The sequence below is a fragment of the Pseudophryne corroboree genome, chromosome 9 (genome assembly GCF_028390025.1).
Source record: "Pseudophryne corroboree isolate aPseCor3 chromosome 9, aPseCor3.hap2, whole genome shotgun sequence".
NCBI lineage: Eukaryota > Metazoa > Chordata > Amphibia > Anura > Myobatrachidae > Pseudophryne > Pseudophryne corroboree.
In genome coordinates this window covers 21,429,532-21,451,980 of record NC_086452.1, presented here as the reverse complement: position 1 = coordinate 21,451,980, position 22,449 = coordinate 21,429,532, and the positions used below count along the sequence as shown (strand labels likewise).

At 41.3% G+C, this 22,449-nt stretch overlaps 1 protein-coding gene across 1 annotated transcript in view; it reads left to right on the top strand.

Annotated features, from left to right (window-relative positions):
- Positions 1-22,449, top strand: part of ST6GALNAC5 (ST6 N-acetylgalactosaminide alpha-2,6-sialyltransferase 5) — a 253,028-nt gene that overhangs the window by 152,897 nt on the left and 77,682 nt on the right. Inside the window, exon 3 of the mRNA XM_063939047.1 lies at positions 1,364-1,773. Within this exon, the coding sequence (XP_063795117.1) occupies positions 1,364-1,773 (410 nt within the window). The remainder of the gene's footprint in view (positions 1-1,363; positions 1,774-22,449) is intronic.

The following is a 22,449-nucleotide window of genomic DNA, read 5'->3' as shown; positions in this document are numbered from 1 at the left end:
TGAGCAATGCATTTAAGCCTGCAGCCCATGTCACGGGACCCCACTATGCTGCAAGTCCCTAACAAGTATTTCCGGAACCCCATGAGCTAATATATTAGAGACTGCGTCTGTCTCTACTGGTAATCATGTGACTTAAAGCAGCAACCTGTGGCAGACGCTAAATGCGGTGCGACATTGGTAATGCACCTTATTTTGCGACAGATATTTAAAGGAGCCGTCTGAGGTGTGAATTAGGGTGGGATGGAGTACATAAAGTCTTCTTGTTTCACAAAATGACAGGAGTTTTACATGTACTCACGTGGGGACAAGATCTGTCCCAACAGCGGAAAGTGCACGCACACCTCAACAGGAAATGTGTATATAAATATTCGTTTTTTTTATGTGTTAAGGTGTACCCGTCACCACATAGAATACAGTAGAGGTCACCATTTTGTGGGCTGAACAGACCGGGGCTTTACTGCACGTGGGCAGGAGGGAGGAGTGTGACCGCGCCCTCAGAGGCTGTGCAGCGGTGTGATGGCACCCATTGTTGTATCAGTAATTCCGCCATGATCACTGAGGCGCTAGTTTGATGAATTATATGTTCACAACTATTGCTCCAGCCCACAAATGCAGGATTGCTAACTTTTCTGGAATAAAATATCCGCCGGCGCTTTCTGTACCTGCCGTATTAACCACATCGCTTTCTGTCCCCATATTCATCCACCAGATAGGTAGCATTGAGGCGTGGTGGCCGCCCCGCTATGTCCACTGTGTGAATGTGATGGGTACGGTAAGCGGGAATGGGATATTATATAATGGGGCAGATTTAACGACGAGTGATATTCTTCTTATCACGTGTTCCGAACGTTAAACTGGACTACGGCCAATCAGCTCCTAACTGTCATATTTCAAACACGTGACAGGAGCTGATTGGCTGGAGGAGCATTTAACACTCATAAGGAGCGATAACAAGAATATCACTCATTGATAAATCTGCCGCTATATATTCTGTACGTAGCGGTTGGCAGAACGCTGCGGCGTTACATAAGCCTTATTAAAGAGTTGATTTAAAAACGAACGCAAACGGGAATTTCTTGTAAAAAAAAAACAAAACAAAAAAAACTTTTTTGTGAAACTGAAGATCATTAATTCTATGAAACAATCTGTCCAAGGGTAGAAAGTTCTATCACATATATTCTAGTCTTTGCACTTTTTCTGTGTGTTAACTCTCCCTGAAACGCCGGCAGGAACGATCCCTGGAAGATTATAAACTTTTCTTCTTTTTTTTAGCCCACCCCCCCCAGCCGTAAAATCTGAGCGTTTACACTGTGATGTTGCGATCCGCTGTATGTATTCACTGCTGCAACATTTCTTTCCACAGCCCCTGAAAATGCGCTGCAAGAGTTGTGCGCTGGTCACCAGCTCCGGGCACCTGCTGGGCAGCAAACTGGGCGATAAGATTGACCAGACGGAGTGCGTGATACGGATGAATGACGCCCCCACGCAGAGACACGGGCAGGATGTCGGCAACAGGACCAGCCTGCGCGTGGTGGCGCATTCCAGCATGCAGCGGGTGCTGAGCAATCGCAACGAACTGCTAAACTTGAGCCAAGGCACCGTCTTTATCTTCTGGGGTCCGAACCACTACATGCGAAGAGACGGGAAGGGCATCATTTACAACCACCTGCAGCTCATAAACAAGTTACTACCTCGGTTAAAAATCCACATCATCACGCGACACAAAATGCTGCAGTTTGATGAACTTTTCAAGAAGGAGACGGGAAAGGACAGGTAGGGCGACGCCTGGTGCGCTGCGCCTGGCTGCGGGTGAGAACGCAGCTTGTTTATACAGGGACCTGGGCTATCAGGCGCGGTTTGGGGATTGGTGTATATGGACGCACCCGCAGTGTCATAGCTGTCATCAGTGGGGGGCTATTCAGATAGGGGAATAGTGGGGCCTATTGAGTTTTGGATTGAGCTACAACCGCCCCCCCCCCCCCCCCCCCCCGTGCAGACCCCACTGATTGTCATCATCATCATCAGGATGTCAATAATTCCGCCCCCAGTAATTGGCTATTTGGGGTGGCTCCATTGCAGTCCGGTTACACGCCTGCAAATAATTGATTCTTTTTATTGTACTATATTATTTACTTATTTATTATGTATTATCCTGAAATGCATACGTCACTGCATCACTTGTATTTGCGAGTGCCGGGGTGTCGGAGCAAGAGCATTTGTGATATGCAGCCTATACGGGCGTACATTCAGCCTGATTCCGCACAAGAGAAAACAGACTGCTAATTGAATAGCTCAGGGCATTAAATCCAGGAGCTGCAGCCACGCCGTAAGTCCCGCAGCTAGTTACATATGCCCCTTAGTGCCACACATCAGTAACTGACAAATAACTTACATCCACAACCTGCACCTGACAAAAATGTAAAAGAAATAAAAATAAATGTAAAGAAGGAACATATTGTAGTATTAGAATATGCTAGACAAACCACGTGCAGTTTATGTGCCTGTCTGCCCACGTGTCCTAAAATCTGTCCAGATTGCACGAATCCGGCACTTCCAGGCTATTATATTTAGCCGTGGTCAGAAGCGCTGGAGTATGTGTGACACGGAGGGCGGGGGCAGGCTGCGGGTGGGAGCAGAAAAGTCTGCGGCGCTTGCTGTGTGTGAGTGTGACCGCGCAGTGATTTCTGGACACCGCCCATCTTATTATTGACACTCCGGACAAATTACCTAATTACCGGACTGTCCGGAGTCTTCCCGTGATGGGTGGTCAGTGGTGCCGAGAGAGGGGGGGGGGGAGAGGGTACAAATTACCCGGGCCCAGGACTGATGGAGGGGCCCAGTGAGAGACCAGTAGGGGCCCCGTCCTTGTTATCTGGCAGCTGCAGCTCTTCTCCTCAGCCCAGCACACTCTGCTGTGTTCTGGGCTGCAGTGTGGCCATGGAGGTGCTTAAAATACTATTTTTTTCTGTATTTTTTTCTAAGGGTACATGGCCACACCTCCTGTGATTAGGCCACACCCCTTCTAAAGTACCTGGGCCCAGCCCGGCTCTCGACTACCCTGCGGGTGGTAACCCTAATTGCAGGCCCTTTATTTTTATTATTTTTATTTTTTTCATATGATATATTTTAGAAAGGGGGGGTCATTCCGAGTTGATCGTAGCTGTGCTAAATTGACATGTGGGGCGGGATTGCACAGCTACAATCATCCTGACATGCGGGGGGACGCCCAGCACAGGGCTAGTCCGCCCCGCATGTCAGGCCGCCCCCCCCCCCCCCCCCCTTCCCGCAGAAGTGCAAAGGCATCGCACAGCGGCAATGCCTGTGCACTTCAAGAGTAGCTCCCGACCAGCGCAGCTTTAGCGTGCTGACCGGGAGCTACTCCCTGGCCTGCTGCGGCTACGTGTAACGTCACGCAGCTGCTGCGGCCCGTCCCCCGTTCAGTCCGGCCATGCCTGCGTTGGCCGGACCGCACCCATGAAACGGCCAAACGCCGCCGTTCTGCCCCCTTCCGCCCAGCGATCGCCTCTGCCTGTCAATCAGGCAGAAGCGATCACATCCCTGCTACGGCCTGCGGCCGTCTGGCATGCGCAGTAGGGACCCGTTCGCTCTGCTGCGTTAAAAAGCAACGGGCGAACGGGTCAGAATGACCCCCCAATGTGTAGTAAAAATCAGCTGTTTGTAACTTAAACACACACTTTAAACAACTTCACATTTTCAAGTCCACATTTATAACCAGCGGGCAATATGAGAGAGCACATACAAACTGCAACCAGCTAATAAAACACATCACAGTATGAGAAGTAACACACCATGTAAACGCTGTTATTACAGTAGCTGAGTGCGGTTATTAATGAACGCTGTTATTACAGTAGCTGAGTGCGGTTATTAATGAACGCTGTTATTACAGTAGCTGAGTGCGGTTATTAATGAACGCTGTTATTACAGTAGCTGAGTGCGGTTATTAATGAACGCTGTTATTACAGTAGCTGAGTGCGGTTATTAATGAACGCTGTTATTACAGTAGCTGAGTGCGGTTATTAATGAACGCTGTTATTGCAGTAGCTGAGTGCGGTTATTAATGAACGCTGTTATTACAGTAGCTGAGTGCGGTTATTAATGAACGCTGTTATTACAGTAGCTGAGTGCGGTTATTAATGAACGCTGTTATTACAGTAGCTGAGTGCGGTTATTAATGAACGCTGTTATTACAGTAGCTGAGTGCGGGTATTAATGAACGCTGTTATTACAGTAGCTGAGTGCGGTTATTAATGAACGCTGTTATTACAGTAGCTGAGTGCGGTTATTAATGAACGCTGTTATTACAGTAGCTGAGTGCGGTTATTAATGAACGCTGTTATTGCAGTAGCTGAGTGCGGTTATTAATGAACGCTGTTATTGCAGTAGCTGAGTGCGGTTATTAATGAACGCTGTTATTGCAGTAGCTGAGTGCGGTTATTAATGAGCGCTGTTATTACAGTAGCTGAGTGCGGTTATTAATGAGCGCTGTTATTACAGTAGCTGAGTGCGGTTATTAATGAACGCTGTTATTACAGTAGCTGAGTGCGGTTATTAATGAACGCTGTTATTACAGTAGCTGAGTGCGGTTATTAATGAACGCTGTTATTACAGTAGCTGAGTGCGGTTATTAATGAACGCTGTTATTGCAGTAGCTGAGTGCGGTTATTAATGAACGCTGTTATTACAGTAGCTGAGTGCGGTTATTAATGAACGCTGTTATTACAGTAGCTGAGTGCGGTTATTAATGAACGCTGTTATTGCAGTAGCTGAGTGCGGTTATTAATGAACGCTGTTATTACAGTAGCTGAGTGCGGTTATTAATGAACGCTGTTATTACAGTAGCTGAGTGCGGTTATTAATGAACGCTGTTATTACAGTAGCTGAGTGCGGTTATTAATGAACGCTGTTATTGCAGTAGCTGAGTGCGGTTATTAATGAACGCTGTTATTGCAGTAGCTGAGTGCGGTTATTAATGAACGCTGTTATTGCAGTAGCTGAGTGCGGTTATTAATGAACGCTGTTATTGCAGTAGCTGAGTGCGGTTATTAATGAACGCTGTTATTGCAGTAGCTGAGTGCGGTTATTAATGAACGCTGTTATTACAGTAGCTGAGTGCGGTTATTAATGAACGCTGTTATTACAGTAGCTGAGTGCGGTTATTAATGAACGCTGTTATTACAGTAGCTGAGTGCGGTTATTAATGAACGCTGTTATTACAGTAGATGAGTGCGGTTATTAATGAACGCTGTTATTACAGTAGCTGAGTGCGGTTATTAATGAACGCTGTTATTACAGTAGCTGAGTGCGGTTATTAATGAACGCTGTTATTGCAGTAGCTGAGTGCGGTTATTAATGAACGCTGTTATTACAGTAGCTGAGTGCGGTTATTAATGAACGCTGTTATTACAGTAGCTGAGTGCGGTTATTAATGAACGCTGTTATTACAGTAGCTGAGTGCGGTTATTAATGAACGCTGTTATTACAGTAGCTGAGTGCGGTTATTAATGAACGCTGTTATTACGGTAGCTGAGTGCGGTTATTAATGAACGCTGTTATTACAGTAGCTGAGTGCGGTTATTAATGAACGCTGTTATTACAGTAGCTGAGTGCGGTTATTAATGAACGCTGTTATTACAGTAGCTGAGTGCGGTTATTAATGAACGCTGTTATTACAGTAGCTGAGTGCGGTTATTAATGAACGCTGTTATTACAGTAGCTGAGTGCGGTTATTAATGAACGCTGTTATTACAGTAGCTGAGTGCGGTTATTAATGAACGCTGTTATTACAGTAGCGGAGTGCGGTTATTAATGAACGCTGTTATTACAGTAGCTGAGTGCGGTTATTAATGAACGCTGTTATTACAGTAGCTGAGTGCGGTTATTAATGAACGCTGTTATTGCAGTAGCTGAGTGCGGTTATTAATGAACGCTGTTATTACAGTAGCTGAGTGCGGTTATTAATGAACGCTGTTATTACAGTAGCTGAGTGCGGTTATTAATGAACGCTGTTATTACAGTAGCTGAGTGCGGTTATTAATGAACGCTGTTATTACAGTAGCTGAGTGCGGTTATTAATGAACGCTGTTATTACAGTAGCTGAGTGCGGTTATTAATGAACGCTGTTATTACAGTAGCTGAGTGCGGTTATTAATGAACGCTGTTATTGCAGTAGCTGAGTGCGGTTATTAATGAACGCTGTTATTACAGTAGCTGAGTGCGGTTATTAATGAACGCTGTTATTACAGTAGCTGAGTGCGGTTATTAATGAACGCTGTTATTACAGTAGATGAGTGCGGTTATTAATGAACGCTGTTATTACAGTAGCTGAGTGCGGTTATTAATGAACGCTGTTATTACAGTAGCTGAGTGCGGTTATTAATGAACGCTGTTATTACAGTAGCTGAGTGCGGTTATTAATGAACGCTGTTATTGCAGTAGCTGAGTGCGGTTATTAATGAACGCTGTTATTGCAGTAGCTGAGTGCGGTTATTAATGAACGCTGTTATTACAGTAGCTGAGTGCGGTTATTAATGAACGCTGTTATTACAGTAGCTGAGTGCGGTTATTAATGAACGCTGTTATTACAGTAGCTGAGTGCGGTTATTAATGAACGCTGTTATTACAGTAGCTGAGTGCGGTTATTAATGAACGCTGTTATTACAGTAGCTGAGTGCGGTTATTAATGAACGCTGTTATTACAGTAGCTGAGTGCGGTTATTAATGAACGCTGTTATTACAGTAGCTGAGTGCGGTTATTAATGAACGCTGTTATTACAGTAGCTGAGTGCGGTTATTAATGAACGCTGTTATTACAGTAGCTGAGTGCGGTTATTAATGAACGCTGTTATTACAGTAGCTGAGTGCGGTTATTAATGAACGCTGTTATTACAGTAGCTGAGTGCGGTTATTAATGAACGCTGTTATTACAGTAGCTGAGTGCGGTTATTAATGAACGCTGTTATTGCAGTAGCTGAGTGCGGTTATTAATGAACGCTGTTATTACAGTAGCTGAGTGCGGTTATTAATGAACGCTGTTATTACAGTAGCTGAGTGCGGTTATTAATGAACGCTGTTATTACAGTAGCTGAGTGCGGTTATTAATGAACGCTGTTATTACAGTAGCTGAGTGCGGTTATTAATGAACGCTGTTATTACAGTAGCTGAGTGCGGTTATTAATGAACGCTGTTATTACAGTAGCTGAGTGCGGTTATTAATGAACGCTGTTATTACAGTAGCTGAGTGCGGTTATTAATGAACGCTGTTATTACAGTAGCTGAGTGCGGTTATTAATGAACGCTGTTATTGCAGTAGCTGAGTGCGGTTATTAATGAACGCTGTTATTACAGTAGCTGAGTGCGGTTATTAATGAACGCTGTTATTACAGTAGCTGAGTGCGGTTATTAATGAACGCTGTTATTACAGTAGCTGAGTGCGGTTATTAATGAACGCTGTTATTACAGTAGCTGAGTGCGGTTATTAATGAACGCTGTTATTACAGTAGCTGAGTGCGGTTATTAATGAACGCTGTTATTACGGTAGCTGAGTGCGGTTATTAATGAACGCTGTTATTACAGTAGCTGAGTGCGGTTATTAATGAACGCTGTTATTACAGTAGCTGAGTGCGGTTATTAATGAACGCTGTTATTACAGTAGCTGAGTGCGGTTATTAATGAACGCTGTTATTACAGTAGCTGAGTGCGGTTATTAATGAACGCTGTTATTACAGTAGCTGAGTGCGGGTATTAATGAACGCTGTTATTACAGTAGCTGAGTGCGGTTATTAATGAACGCTGTTATTACAGTAGCTGAGTGCGGTTATTAATGAACGCTGTTATTACAGTAGCTGAGTGCGGTTATTAATGAACGCTGTTATTACAGTAGCTGAGTGCGGTTATTAATGAACGCTGTTATTACAGTAGCTGAGTGCGGTTATTAATGAACGCTGTTATTACAGTAGCTGAGTGCGGTTATTAATGAACGCTGTTATTACAGTAGCTGAGTGCGGTTATTAATGAACGCTGTTATTACAGTAGCTGAGTGCGGTTATTAATGAACGCTGTTATTACAGTAGCTGAGTGCGGTTATTAATGAACGCTGTTATTACAGTAGCTGAGTGCGGTTATTAATGAACGCTGTTATTACAGTAGCTGAGTGCGGTTATTAATGAACGCTGTTATTACAGTAGCTGAGTGCGGTTATTAATGAACGCTGTTATTACAGTAGCTGAGTGCGGTTATTAATGAACGCTGTTATTACAGTAGCTGAGTGCGGTTATTAATGAACGCTGTTATTACAGTAGCTGAGTGCGGTTATTAATGAACGCTGTTATTACAGTAGCTGAGTGCGGTTATTAATGAACGCTGTTATTACAGTAGCTGAGTGCGGTTATTAATGAACGCTGTTATTACAGTAGCTGAGTGCGGTTATTAATGAACGCTGTTATTACAGTAGCTGAGTGCGGTTATTAATGAACGCTGTTATTACAGTAGCTGAGTGCGGTTATTAATGAACGCTGTTATTACAGTAGCTGAGTGCGGTTATTAATGAACGCTGTTATTACAGTAGCTGAGTGCGGTTATTAATGAACGCTGTTATTACAGTAGCTGAGTGCGGTTATTAATGAACGCTGTTATTACAGTAGCTGAGTGCGGTTATTAATGAACGCTGTTATTACAGTAGCTGAGTGCGGTTATTAATGAACGCTGTTATTACAGTAGCTGAGTGCGGTTATTAATGAACGCTGTTATTACAGTAGCTGAGTGCGGTTATTAATGAACGCTGTTATTACAGTAGCTGAGTGCGGTTATTAATGAACGCTGTTATTACAGTAGCTGAGTGCGGTTATTAATGAACGCTGTTATTACAGTAGCTGAGTGCGGTTATTAATGAACGCTGTTATTACAGTAGCTGAGTGCGGTTATTAATGAACGCTGTTATTACAGTAGCTGAGTGCGGTTATTAATGAACGCTGTTATTACAGTAGCTGAGTGCGGTTATTAATGAACGCTGTTATTACAGTAGCTGAGTGCGGTTATTAATGAACGCTGTTATTACAGTAGCTGAGTGCGGTTATTAATGAACGCTGTTATTACAGTAGCTGAGTGCGGTTATTAATGAACGCTGTTATTACAGTAGCTGAGTGCGGTTATTAATGAACGCTGTTATTACAGTAGCTGAGTGCGGTTATTAATGAACGCTGTTATTACAGTAGCTGAGTGCGGTTATTAATGAACGCTGTTATTACAGTAGCTGAGTGCGGTTATTAATGAACGCTGTTATTACAGTAGCTGAGTGCGGTTATTAATGAACGCTGTTATTACAGTAGCTGAGTGCGGTTATTAATGAACGCTGTTATTACAGTAGCTGAGTGCGGTTATTAATGAACGCTGTTATTACAGTAGCTGAGTGCGGTTATTAATGAACGCTGTTATTACAGTAGCTGAGTGCGGTTATTAATGAACGCTGTTATTACAGTAGCTGAGTGCGGTTATTAATGAACGCTGTTATTACAGTAGCTGAGTGCGGTTATTAATGAACGCTGTTATTACAGTAGCTGAGTGCGGTTATTAATGAACGCTGTTATTACAGTAGCTGAGTGCGGTTATTAATGAACGCTGTTATTACAGTAGCTGAGTGCGGTTATTAATGAACGCTGTTATTACAGTAGCTGAGTGCGGTTATTAATGAACGCTGTTATTACAGTAGCTGAGTGCGGTTATTAATGAACGCTGTTATTACAGTAGCTGAGTGCGGTTATTAATGAACGCTGTTATTACAGTAGCTGAGTGCGGTTATTAATGAACGCTGTTATTACAGTAGCTGAGTGCGGTTATTAATGAACGCTGTTATTACAGTAGCTGAGTGCGGTTATTAATGAACGCTGTTATTACAGTAGCTGAGTGCGGTTATTAATGAACGCTGTTATTACAGTAGCTGAGTGCGGTTATTAATGAACGCTGTTATTACAGTAGCTGAGTGCGGTTATTAATGAACGCTGTTATTACAGTAGCTGAGTGCGGTTATTAATGAACGCTGTTATTACAGTAGCTGAGTGCGGTTATTAATGAACGCTGTTATTACAGTAGCTGAGTGCGGTTATTAATGAACGCTGTTATTACAGTAGCTGAGTGCGGTTATTAATGAACGCTGTTATTACAGTAGCTGAGTGCGGTTATTAATGAACGCTGTTATTACAGTAGCTGAGTGCGGTTATTAATGAACGCTGTTATTACAGTAGCTGAGTGCGGTTATTAATGAACGCTGTTATTACAGTAGCTGAGTGCGGTTATTAATGAACGCTGTTATTACAGTAGCTGAGTGCGGTTATTAATGAACGCTGTTATTACAGTAGCTGAGTGCGGTTATTAATGAACGCTGTTATTACAGTAGCTGAGTGCGGTTATTAATGAACGCTGTTATTACAGTAGCTGAGTGCGGTTATTAATGAACGCTGTTATTACAGTAGCTGAGTGCGGTTATTAATGAACGCTGTTATTACAGTAGCTGAGTGCGGTTATTAATGAACGCTGTTATTACAGTAGCTGAGTGCGGTTATTAATGAACGCTGTTATTGCAGTAGCTGAGTGCGGTTATTAATGAACGCTGTTATTACAGTAGCTGAGTGCGGTTATTAATGAACGCTGTTATTACAGTAGCTGAGTGCGGTTATTAATGAACGCTGTTATTACAGTAGCTGAGTGCGGTTATTAATGAACGCTGTTATTACAGTAGCTGAGTGCGGTTATTAATGAACGCTGTTATTACAGTAGCTGAGTGCGGTTATTAATGAACGCTGTTATTACAGTAGCTGAGTGCGGTTATTAATGAACGCTGTTATTACAGTAGCTGAGTGCGGTTATTAATGAACGCTGTTATTACAGTAGCTGAGTGCGGTTATTAATGAACGCTGTTATTACAGTAGCTGAGTGCGGTTATTAATGAACGCTGTTATTACAGTAGCTGAGTGCGGTTATTAATGAACGCTGTTATTACAGTAGCTGAGTGCGGTTATTAATGAACGCTGTTATTACAGTAGCTGAGTGCGGTTATTAATGAACGCTGTTATTACAGTAGCTGAGTGCGGTTATTAATGAACGCTGTTATTACAGTAGCTGAGTGCGGTTATTAATGAACGCTGTTATTACAGTAGCTGAGTGCGGTTATTAATGAACGCTGTTATTACAGTAGCTGAGTGCGGTTATTAATGAACGCTGTTATTGCAGTAGCTGAGTGCGGTTATTAATGAACGCTGTTATTACAGTAGCTGAGTGCGGTTATTAATGAACGCTGTTATTACAGTAGCTGAGTGCGGTTATTAATGAACGCTGTTATTACAGTAGCTGAGTGCGGTTATTAATGAACGCTGTTATTGCAGTAGCTGAGTGCGGTTATTAATGAACGCTGTTATTACAGTAGCTGAGTGCGGTTATTAATGAACGCTGTTATTACAGTAGCTGAGTGCGGTTATTAATGAACGCTGTTATTACAGTAGCTGAGTGCGGTTATTAATGAACGCTGTTATTACAGTAGCTGAGTGCGGTTATTAATGAACGCTGTTATTACAGTAGCTGAGTGCGGTTATTAATGAACGCTGTTATTACAGTAGCTGAGTGCGGTTATTAATGAACGCTGTTATTACAGTAGCTGAGTGCGGTTATTAATGAACGCTGTTATTACAGTAGCTGAGTGCGGTTATTAATGAACGCTGTTATTACAGTAGCTGAGTGCGGTTATTAATGAACGCTGTTATTACAGTAGCTGAGTGCGGTTATTAATGAACGCTGTTATTACAGTAGCTGAGTGCGGTTATTAATGAACGCTGTTATTACAGTAGCTGAGTGCGGTTATTAATGAACGCTGTTATTACAGTAGCTGAGTGCGGTTATTAATGAACGCTGTTATTACAGTAGCTGAGTGCGGTTATTAATGAACGCTGTTATTACAGTAGCTGAGTGCGGTTATTAATGAACGCTGTTATTACAGTAGCTGAGTGCGGTTATTAATGAACGCTGTTATTACAGTAGCTGAGTGCGGTTATTAATGAACGCTGTTATTACAGTAGCTGAGTGCGGTTATTAATGAACGCTGTTATTACAGTAGCTGAGTGCGGTTATTAATGAACGCTGTTATTACAGTAGCTGAGTGCGGTTATTAATGAACGCTGTTATTACAGTAGCTGAGTGCGGTTATTAATGAACGCTGTTATTACAGTAGCTGAGTGCGGTTATTAATGAACGCTGTTATTACAGTAGCTGAGTGCGGTTATTAATGAACGCTGTTATTACAGTAGCTGAGTGCGGTTATTAATGAACGCTGTTATTACAGTAGCTGAGTGCGGTTATTAATGAACGCTGTTATTACAGTAGCTGAGTGCGGTTATTAATGAACGCTGTTATTACAGTAGCTGAGTGCGGTTATTAATGAACGCTGTTATTACAGTAGCTGAGTGCGGTTATTAATGAACGCTGTTATTACAGTAGCTGAGTGCGGTTATTAATGAACGCTGTTATTACAGTAGCTGAGTGCGGTTATTAATGAACGCTGTTATTACAGTAGCTGAGTGCGGTTATTAATGAACGCTGTTATTACAGTAGCTGAGTGCGGTTATTAATGAACGCTGTTATTACAGTAGCTGAGTGCGGTTATTAATGAACGCTGTTATTACAGTAGCTGAGTGCGGTTATTAATGAACGCTGTTATTACAGTAGCTGAGTGCGGTTATTAATGAACGCTGTTATTACAGTAGCTGAGTGCGGTTATTAATGAACGCTGTTATTACAGTAGCTGAGTGCGGTTATTAATGAACGCTGTTATTACAGTAGCTGAGTGCGGTTATTAATGAACGCTGTTATTACAGTAGCTGAGTGCGGTTATTAATGAACGCTGTTATTACAGTAGCTGAGTGCGGTTATTAATGAACGCTGTTATTACAGTAGCTGAGTGCGGTTATTAATGAACGCTGTTATTACAGTAGCTGAGTGCGGTTATTAATGAACGCTGTTATTACAGTAGCTGAGTGCGGTTATTAATGAACGCTGTTATTACAGTAGCTGAGTGCGGTTATTAATGAACGCTGTTATTACAGTAGCTGAGTGCGGTTATTAATGAACGCTGTTATTACAGTAGCTGAGTGCGGTTATTAATGAACGCTGTTATTACAGTAGCTGAGTGCGGTTATTAATGAACGCTGTTATTACAGTAGCTGAGTGCGGTTATTAATGAACGCTGTTATTACAGTAGCTGAGTGCGGTTATTAATGAACGCTGTTATTACAGTAGCTGAGTGCGGTTATTAATGAACGCTGTTATTACAGTAGCTGAGTGCGGTTATTAATGAACGCTGTTATTACAGTAGCTGAGTGCGGTTATTAATGAACGCTGTTATTACAGTAGCTGAGTGCGGTTATTAATGAACGCTGTTATTACAGTAGCTGAGTGCGGTTATTAATGAACGCTGTTATTACAGTAGCTGAGTGCGGTTATTAATGAACGCTGTTATTACAGTAGCTGAGTGCGGTTATTAATGAACGCTGTTATTACAGTAGCTGAGTGCGGTTATTAATGAACGCTGTTATTACAGTAGCTGAGTGCGGTTATTAATGAACGCTGTTATTACAGTAGCTGAGTGCGGTTATTAATGAACGCTGTTATTACAGTAGCTGAGTGCGGTTATTAATGAACGCTGTTATTACAGTAGCTGAGTGCGGTTATTAATGAACGCTGTTATTACAGTAGCTGAGTGCGGTTATTAATGAACGCTGTTATTACAGTAGCTGAGTGCGGTTATTAATGAACGCTGTTATTACAGTAGCTGAGTGCGGTTATTAATGAACGCTGTTATTACAGTAGCTGAGTGCGGTTATTAATGAACGCTGTTATTACAGTAGCTGAGTGCGGTTATTAATGAACGCTGTTATTACAGTAGCTGAGTGCGGTTATTAATGAACGCTGTTATTACAGTAGCTGAGTGCGGTTATTAATGAACGCTGTTATTACAGTAGCTGAGTGCGGTTATTAATGAACGCTGTTATTACAGTAGCTGAGTGCGGTTATTAATGAACGCTGTTATTACAGTAGCTGAGTGCGGTTATTAATGAACGCTGTTATTACAGTAGCTGAGTGCGGTTATTAATGAACGCTGTTATTACAGTAGCTGAGTGCGGTTATTAATGAACGCTGTTATTACAGTAGCTGAGTGCGGTTATTAATGAACGCTGTTATTACAGTAGCTGAGTGCGGTTATTAATGAACGCTGTTATTACAGTAGCTGAGTGCGGTTATTAATGAACGCTGTTATTACAGTAGCTGAGTGCGGTTATTAATGAACGCTGTTATTACAGTAGCTGAGTGCGGTTATTAATGAACGCTGTTATTACAGTAGCTGAGTGCGGTTATTAATGAACGCTGTTATTACAGTAGCTGAGTGCGGTTATTAATGAACGCTGTTATTAGCAGTAGCTGAGTGCGGTTATTAATGAACGCTGTTATTACAGTAGCTGAGTGCGGTTATTAATGAACGCTGTTATTACAGTAGCTGAGTGCGGTTATTAATGAACGCTGTTATTACAGTAGCTGAGTGCGGTTATTAATGAACGCTGTTATTACAGTAGCTGAGTGCGGTTATTAATGAACGCTGTTATTACAGTAGCTGAGTGCGGTTATTAATGAACGCTGTTATTACAGTAGCTGAGTGCGGTTATTAATGAACGCTGTTATTACAGTAGCTGAGTGCGGTTATTAATGAACGCTGTTATTACAGTAGCTGAGTGCGGTTATTAATGAACGCTGTTATTACAGTAGCTGAGTGCGGTTATTAATGAACGCTGTTATTACAGTAGCTGAGTGCGGTTATTAATGAACGCTGTTATTACAGTAGCTGAGTGCGGTTATTAATGAACGCTGTTATTACAGTAGCTGAGTGCGGTTATTAATGAACGCTGTTATTACAGTAGCTGAGTGCGGTTATTAATGAACGCTGTTATTACAGTAGCTGAGTGCGGTTATTAATGAACGCTGTTATTACAGTAGCTGAGTGCGGTTATTAATGAACGCTGTTATTACAGTAGCTGAGTGCGGTTATTAATGAACGCTGTTATTACAGTAGCTGAGTGCGGTTATTAATGAACGCTGTTATTACAGTAGCTGAGTGCGGTTATTAATGAACGCTGTTATTACAGTAGCTGAGTGCGGTTATTAATGAACGCTGTTATTACAGTAGCTGAGTGCGGTTATTAATGAACGCTGTTATTACAGTAGCTGAGTGCGGTTATTAATGAACGCTGTTATTACAGTAGCTGAGTGCGGTTATTAATGAACGCTGTTATTACAGTAGCTGAGTGCGGTTATTAATGAACGCTGTTATTACAGTAGCTGAGTGCGGTTATTAATGAACGCTGTTATTACAGTAGCTGAGTGCGGTTATTAATGAACGCTGTTATTACAGTAGCTGAGTGCGGTTATTAATGAACGCTGTTATTACAGTAGCTGAGTGCGGTTATTAATGAACGCTGTTATTACAGTAGCTGAGTGCGGTTATTAATGAACGCTGTTATTACAGTAGCTGAGTGCGGTTATTAATGAACGCTGTTATTACAGTAGCTGAGTGCGGTTATTAATGAACGCTGTTATTACAGTAGCTGAGTGCGGTTATTAATGAACGCTGTTATTACAGTAGCTGAGTGCGGTTATTAATGAACGCTGTTATTACAGTAGCTGAGTGCGGTTATTAATGAACGCTGTTATTGCAGTAGCTGAGTGCGGTTATTAATGAACGCTGTTATTACAGTAGCTGAGTGCGGTTATTAATGAACGCTGTTATTACAGTAGCTGAGTGCGGTTATTAATGAACGCTGTTATTACAGTAGCTGAGTGCGGTTATTAATGAACGCTGTTATTACAGTAGCTGAGTGCGGTTATTAATGAACGCTGTTATTACAGTAGCTGAGTGCGGTTATTAATGAACGCTGTTATTACAGTAGCTGAGTGCGGTTATTAATGAACGCTGTTATTACAGTAGCTGAGTGCGGTTATTAATGAACGCTGTTATTACAGTAGCTGAGTGCGGTTATTAATGAACGCTGTTATTACAGTAGCTGAGTGCGGTTATTAATGAACGCTGTTATTACAGTAGCTGAGTGCGGTTATTAATGAACGCTGTTATTACAGTAGCTGAGTGCGGTTATTAATGAACGCTGTTATTACAGTAGCTGAGTGCGGTTATTAATGAACGCTGTTATTACAGTAGCTGAGTGCGGTTATTAATGAACGCTGTTATTACAGTAGCTGAGTGCGGTTATTAATGAACGCTGTTATTACAGTAGCTGAGTGCGGTTATTAATGAACGCTGTTATTACAGTAGCTGAGTGCGGTTATTAATGAACGCTGTTATTACAGTAGCTGAGTGCGGTTATTAATGAACGCTGTTATTACAGTAGCTGAGTGCGGTTATTAATGAACGCTGTTATTACAGTAGCTGAGTGCGGTTATTAATGAACGCTGTTATTACAGTAGCTGAGTGCGGTTATTAATGAACGCTGTTATTACAGTAGCTGAGTGCGGTTATTAATGAACGCTGTTATTACAGTAGCTGAGTGCGGTTATTAATGAACGCTGTTATTACAGTAGCTGAGTGCGGTTATTAATGAACGCTGTTATTACAGTAGCTGAGTGCGGTTATTAATGAACGCTGTTATTACAGTAGCTGAGTGCGGTTATTAATGAACGCTGTTATTACAGTAGCTGAGTGCGGTTATTAATGAACGCTGTTATTACAGTAGCTGAGTGCGGTTATTAATGAACGCTGTTATTACAGTAGCTGAGTGCGGTTATTAATGAACGCTGTTATTACAGTAGCTGAGTGCGGTTATTAATGAACGCTGTTATTACAGTAGCTGAGTGCGGTTATTAATGAACGCTGTTATTACAGTAGCTGAGTGCGGTTATTAATGAACGCTGTTATTACAGTAGCTGAGTGCGGTTATTAATGAACGCTGTTATTACAGTAGCTGAGTGCGGTTATTAATGAACGCTGTTATTACAGTAGCTGAGTGCGGTTATTAATGAACGCTGTTATTACAGTAGCTGAGTGCGGTTATTAATGAACGCTGTTATTACAGTAGCTGAGTGCGGTTATTAATGAACGCTGTTATTACAGTAGCTGAGTGCGGTTATTAATGAACGCTGTTATTACAGTAGCTGAGTGCGGTTATTAATGAACGCTGTTATTACAGTAGCTGAGTGCGGTTATTAATGAACGCTGTTATTACAGTAGCTGAGTGCGGTTATTAATGAACGCTGTTATTACAGTAGCTGAGTGCGGTTATTAATGAACGCTGTTATTACAGTAGCTGAGTGCGGTTATTAATGAACGCTGTTATTACAGTAGCTGAGTGCGGTTATTAATGAACGCTGTTATTACAGTAGCTGAGTGCGGTTATTAATGAACGCTGTTATTACAGTAGCTGAGTGCGGTTATTAATGAACGCTGTTATTACAGTAGCTGAGTGCGGTTATTAATGAACGCTGTTATTACAGTAGCTGAGTGCGGTTATTAATGAACGCTGTTATTACAGTAGCTGAGTGCGGTTATTAATGAACGCTGTTATTACAGTAGCTGAGTGCGGTTATTAATGAACGCTGTTATTACAGTAGCTGAGTGCGGTTATTAATGAACGCTGTTATTACAGTAGCTGAGTGCGGTTATTAATGAACGCTGTTATTACAGTAGCTGAGTGCGGTTATTAATGAACGCTGTTATTACAGTAGCTGAGTGCGGTTATTAATGAACGCTGTTATTACAGTAGCTGAGTGCGGTTATTAATGAACGCTGTTATTACAGTAGCTGAGTGCGGTTATTAATGAACGCTGTTATTACAGTAGCTGAGTGCGGTTATTAATGAACGCTGTTATTACAGTAGCTGAGTGCGGTTATTAATGAACGCTGTTATTACAGTAGCTGAGTGCGGTTATTAATGAACGCTGTTATTACAGTAGCTGAGTGCGGTTATTAATGAACGCTGTTATTACAGTAGCTGAGTGCGGTTATTAATGAACGCTGTTATTACAGTAGCTGAGTGCGGTTATTAATGAACGCTGTTATTACAGTAGCTGAGTGCGGTTATTAATGAACGCTGTTATTACAGTAGCTGAGTGCGGTTATTAATGAACGCTGTTATTACAGTAGCTGAGTGCGGTTATTAATGAACGCTGTTATTACAGTAGCTGAGTGCGGTTATTAATGAACGCTGTTATTACAGTAGCTGAGTGCGGTTATTAATGAACGCTGTTATTACAGTAGCTGAGTGCGGTTATTAATGAACGCTGTTATTACAGTAGCTGAGTGCGGTTATTAATGAACGCTGTTATTACAGTAGCTGAGTGCGGTTATTAATGAACGCTGTTATTACAGTAGCTGAGTGCGGTTATTAATGAACGCTGTTATTACAGTAGCTGAGTGCGGTTATTAATGAACGCTGTTATTACAGTAGCTGAGTGCGGTTATTAATGAACGCTGTTATTACAGTAGCTGAGTGCGGTTATTAATGAACGCTGTTATTACAGTAGCTGAGTGCGGTTATTAATGAACGCTGTTATTACAGTAGCTGAGTGCGGTTATTAATGAACGCTGTTATTACAGTAGCTGAGTGCGGTTATTAATGAACGCTGTTATTACAGTAGCTGAGTGCGGTTATTAATGAACGCTGTTATTACAGTAGCTGAGTGCGGTTATTAATGAACGCTGTTATTACAGTAGCTGAGTGCGGTTATTAATGAACGCTGTTATTACAGTAGCTGAGTGCGGTTATTAATGAACGCTGTTATTACAGTAGCTGAGTGCGGTTATTAATGAACGCTGTTATTACAGTAGCTGAGTGCGGTTATTAATGAACGCTGTTATTACAGTAGCTGAGTGCGGTTATTAATGAACGCTGTTATTACAGTAGCTGAGTGCGGTTATTAATGAACGCTGTTATTACAGTAGCTGAGTGCGGTTATTAATGAACGCTGTTATTACAGTAGCTGAGTGCGGTTATTAATGAACGCTGTTATTACAGTAGCTGAGTGCGGTTATTAATGAACGCTGTTATTACAGTAGCTGAGTGCGGTTATTAATGAACGCTGTTATTACAGTAGCTGAGTGCGGTTATTAATGAACGCTGTTATTACAGTAGCTGAGTGCGGTTATTAATGAACGCTGTTATTACAGTAGCTGAGTGCGGTTATTAATGAACGCTGTTATTACAGTAGCTGAGTGCGGTTATTAATGAACGCTGTTATTACAGTAGCTGAGTGCGGTTATTAATGAACGCTGTTATTACAGTAGCTGAGTGCGGTTATTAATGAACGCTGTTATTACAGTAGCTGAGTGCGGTTATTAATGAACGCTGTTATTACAGTAGCTGAGTGCGGTTATTAATGAACGCTGTTATTACAGTAGCTGAGTGCGGTTATTAATGAACGCTGTTATTACAGTAGCTGAGTGCGGTTATTAATGAACGCTGTTATTACAGTAGCTGAGTGCGGTTATTAATGAACGCTGTTATTACAGTAGCTGAGTGCGGTTATTAATGAACGCTGTTATTACAGTAGCTGAGTGCGGTTATTAATGAACGCTGTTATTACAGTAGCTGAGTGCGGTTATTAATGAACGCTGTTATTACAGTAGCTGAGTGCGGTTATTAATGAACGCTGTTATTACAGTAGCTGAGTGCGGTTATTAATGAACGCTGTTATTACAGTAGCTGAGTGCGGTTATTAATGAACGCTGTTATTACAGTAGCTGAGTGCGGTTATTAATGAACGCTGTTATTACAGTAGCTGAGTGCGGTTATTAATGAACGCTGTTATTACAGTAGCTGAGTGCGGTTATTAATGAACGCTGTTATTACAGTAGCTGAGTGCGGTTATTAATGAACGCTGTTATTACAGTAGCTGAGTGCGGTTATTAATGAACGCTGTTATTACAGTAGCTGAGTGCGGTTATTAATGAACGCTGTTATTACAGTAGCTGAGTGCGGTTATTAATGAACGCTGTTATTACAGTAGCTGAGTGCGGTTATTAATGAACGCTGTTATTACAGTAGCTGAGTGCGGTTATTAATGAACGCTGTTATTACAGTAGCTGAGTGCGGTTATTAATGAACGCTGTTATTACAGTAGCTGAGTGCGGTTATTAATGAACGCTGTTATTACAGTAGCTGAGTGCGGTTATTAATGAACGCTGTTATTACAGTAGCTGAGTGCGGTTATTAATGAACGCTGTTATTACAGTAGCTGAGTGCGGTTATTAATGAACGCTGTTATTACAGTAGCTGAGTGCGGTTATTAATGAACGCTGTTATTACAGTAGCTGAGTGCGGTTATTAATGAACGCTGTTATTACAGTAGCTGAGTGCGGTTATTAATGAACGCTGTTATTACAGTAGCTGAGTGCGGTTATTAATGAACGCTGTTATTACAGTAGCTGAGTGCGGTTATTAATGAACGCTGTTATTACAGTAGCTGAGTGCGGTTATTAATGAACGCTGTTATTACAGTAGCTGAGTGCGGTTATTAATGAACGCTGTTATTACAGTAGCTGAGTGCGGTTATTAATGAACGCTGTTATTACAGTAGCTGAGTGCGGTTATTAATGAACGCTGTTATTACAGTAGCTGAGTGCGGTTATTAATGAACGCTGTTATTACAGTAGCTGAGTGCGGTTATTAATGAACGCTGTTATTACAGTAGCTGAGTGCGGTTATTAATGAACGCTGTTATTACAGTAGCTGAGTGCGGTTATTAATGAACGCTGTTATTACAGTAGCTGAGTGCGGTTATTAATGAACGCTGTTATTACAGTAGCTGAGTGCGGTTATTAATGAACGCTGTTATTACAGTAGCTGAGTGCGGTTATTAATGAACGCTGTTATTACAGTAGCTGAGTGCGGTTATTAATGAACGCTGTTATTACAGTAGCTGAGTGCGGTTATTAATGAACGCTGTTATTACAGTAGCTGAGTGCGGTTATTAATGAACGCTGTTATTACAGTAGCTGAGTGCGGTTATTAATGAACGCTGTTATTACAGTAGCTGAGTGCGGTTATTAATGAACGCTGTTATTACAGTAGCTGAGTGCGGTTATTAATGAACGCTGTTATTACAGTAGCTGAGTGCGGTTATTAATGAACGCTGTTATTACAGTAGCTGAGTGCGGTTATTAATGAACGCTGTTATTACAGTAGCTGAGTGCGGTTATTAATGAACGCTGTTATTACAGTAGCTGAGTGCGGTTATTAATGAACGCTGTTATTACAGTAGCTGAGTGCGGTTATTAATGAACGCTGTTATTACAGTAGCTGAGTGCGGTTATTAATGAACGCTGTTATTACAGTAGCTGAGTGCGGTTATTAATGAACGCTGTTATTACAGTAGCTGAGTGCGGTTATTAATGAACGCTGTTATTACAGTAGCTGAGTGCGGTTATTAATGAACGCTGTTATTACAGTAGCTGAGTGCGGTTATTAATGAACGCTGTTATTACAGTAGCTGAGTGCGGTTATTAATGAACGCTGTTATTACAGTAGCTGAGTGCGGTTATTAATGAACGCTGTTATTACAGTAGCTGAGTGCGGTTATTAATGAACGCTGTTATTACAGTAGCTGAGTGCGGTTATTAATGAACGCTGTTATTACAGTAGCTGAGTGCGGTTATTAATGAACGCTGTTATTACAGTAGCTGAGTGCGGTTATTAATGAACGCTGTTATTACAGTAGCTGAGTGCGGTTATTAATGAACGCTGTTATTACAGTAGCTGAGTGCGGTTATTAATGAACGCTGTTATTACAGTAGCTGAGTGCGGTTATTAATGAACGCTGTTATTACAGTAGCTGAGTGCGGTTATTAATGAACGCTGTTATTACAGTAGCTGAGTGCGGTTATTAATGAACGCTGTTATTACAGTAGCTGAGTGCGGTTATTAATGAACGCTGTTATTACAGTAGCTGAGTGCGGTTATTAATGAACGCTGTTATTACAGTAGCTGAGTGCGGTTATTAATGAACGCTGTTATTACAGTAGCTGAGTGCGGTTATTAATGAACGCTGTTATTACAGTAGCTGAGTGCGGTTATTAATGAACGCTGTTATTACAGTAGCTGAGTGCGGTTATTAATGAACGCTGTTATTACAGTAGCTGAGTGCGGTTATTAATGAACGCTGTTATTACAGTAGCTGAGTGCGGTTATTAATGAACGCTGTTATTACAGTAGCTGAGTGCGGTTATTAATGAACGCTGTTATTACAGTAGCTGAGTGCGGTTATTAATGAACGCTGTTATTACAGTAGCTGAGTGCGGTTATTAATGAACGCTGTTATTACAGTAGCTGAGTGCGGTTATTAATGAACGCTGTTATTACAGTAGCTGAGTGCGGTTATTAATGAACGCTGTTATTA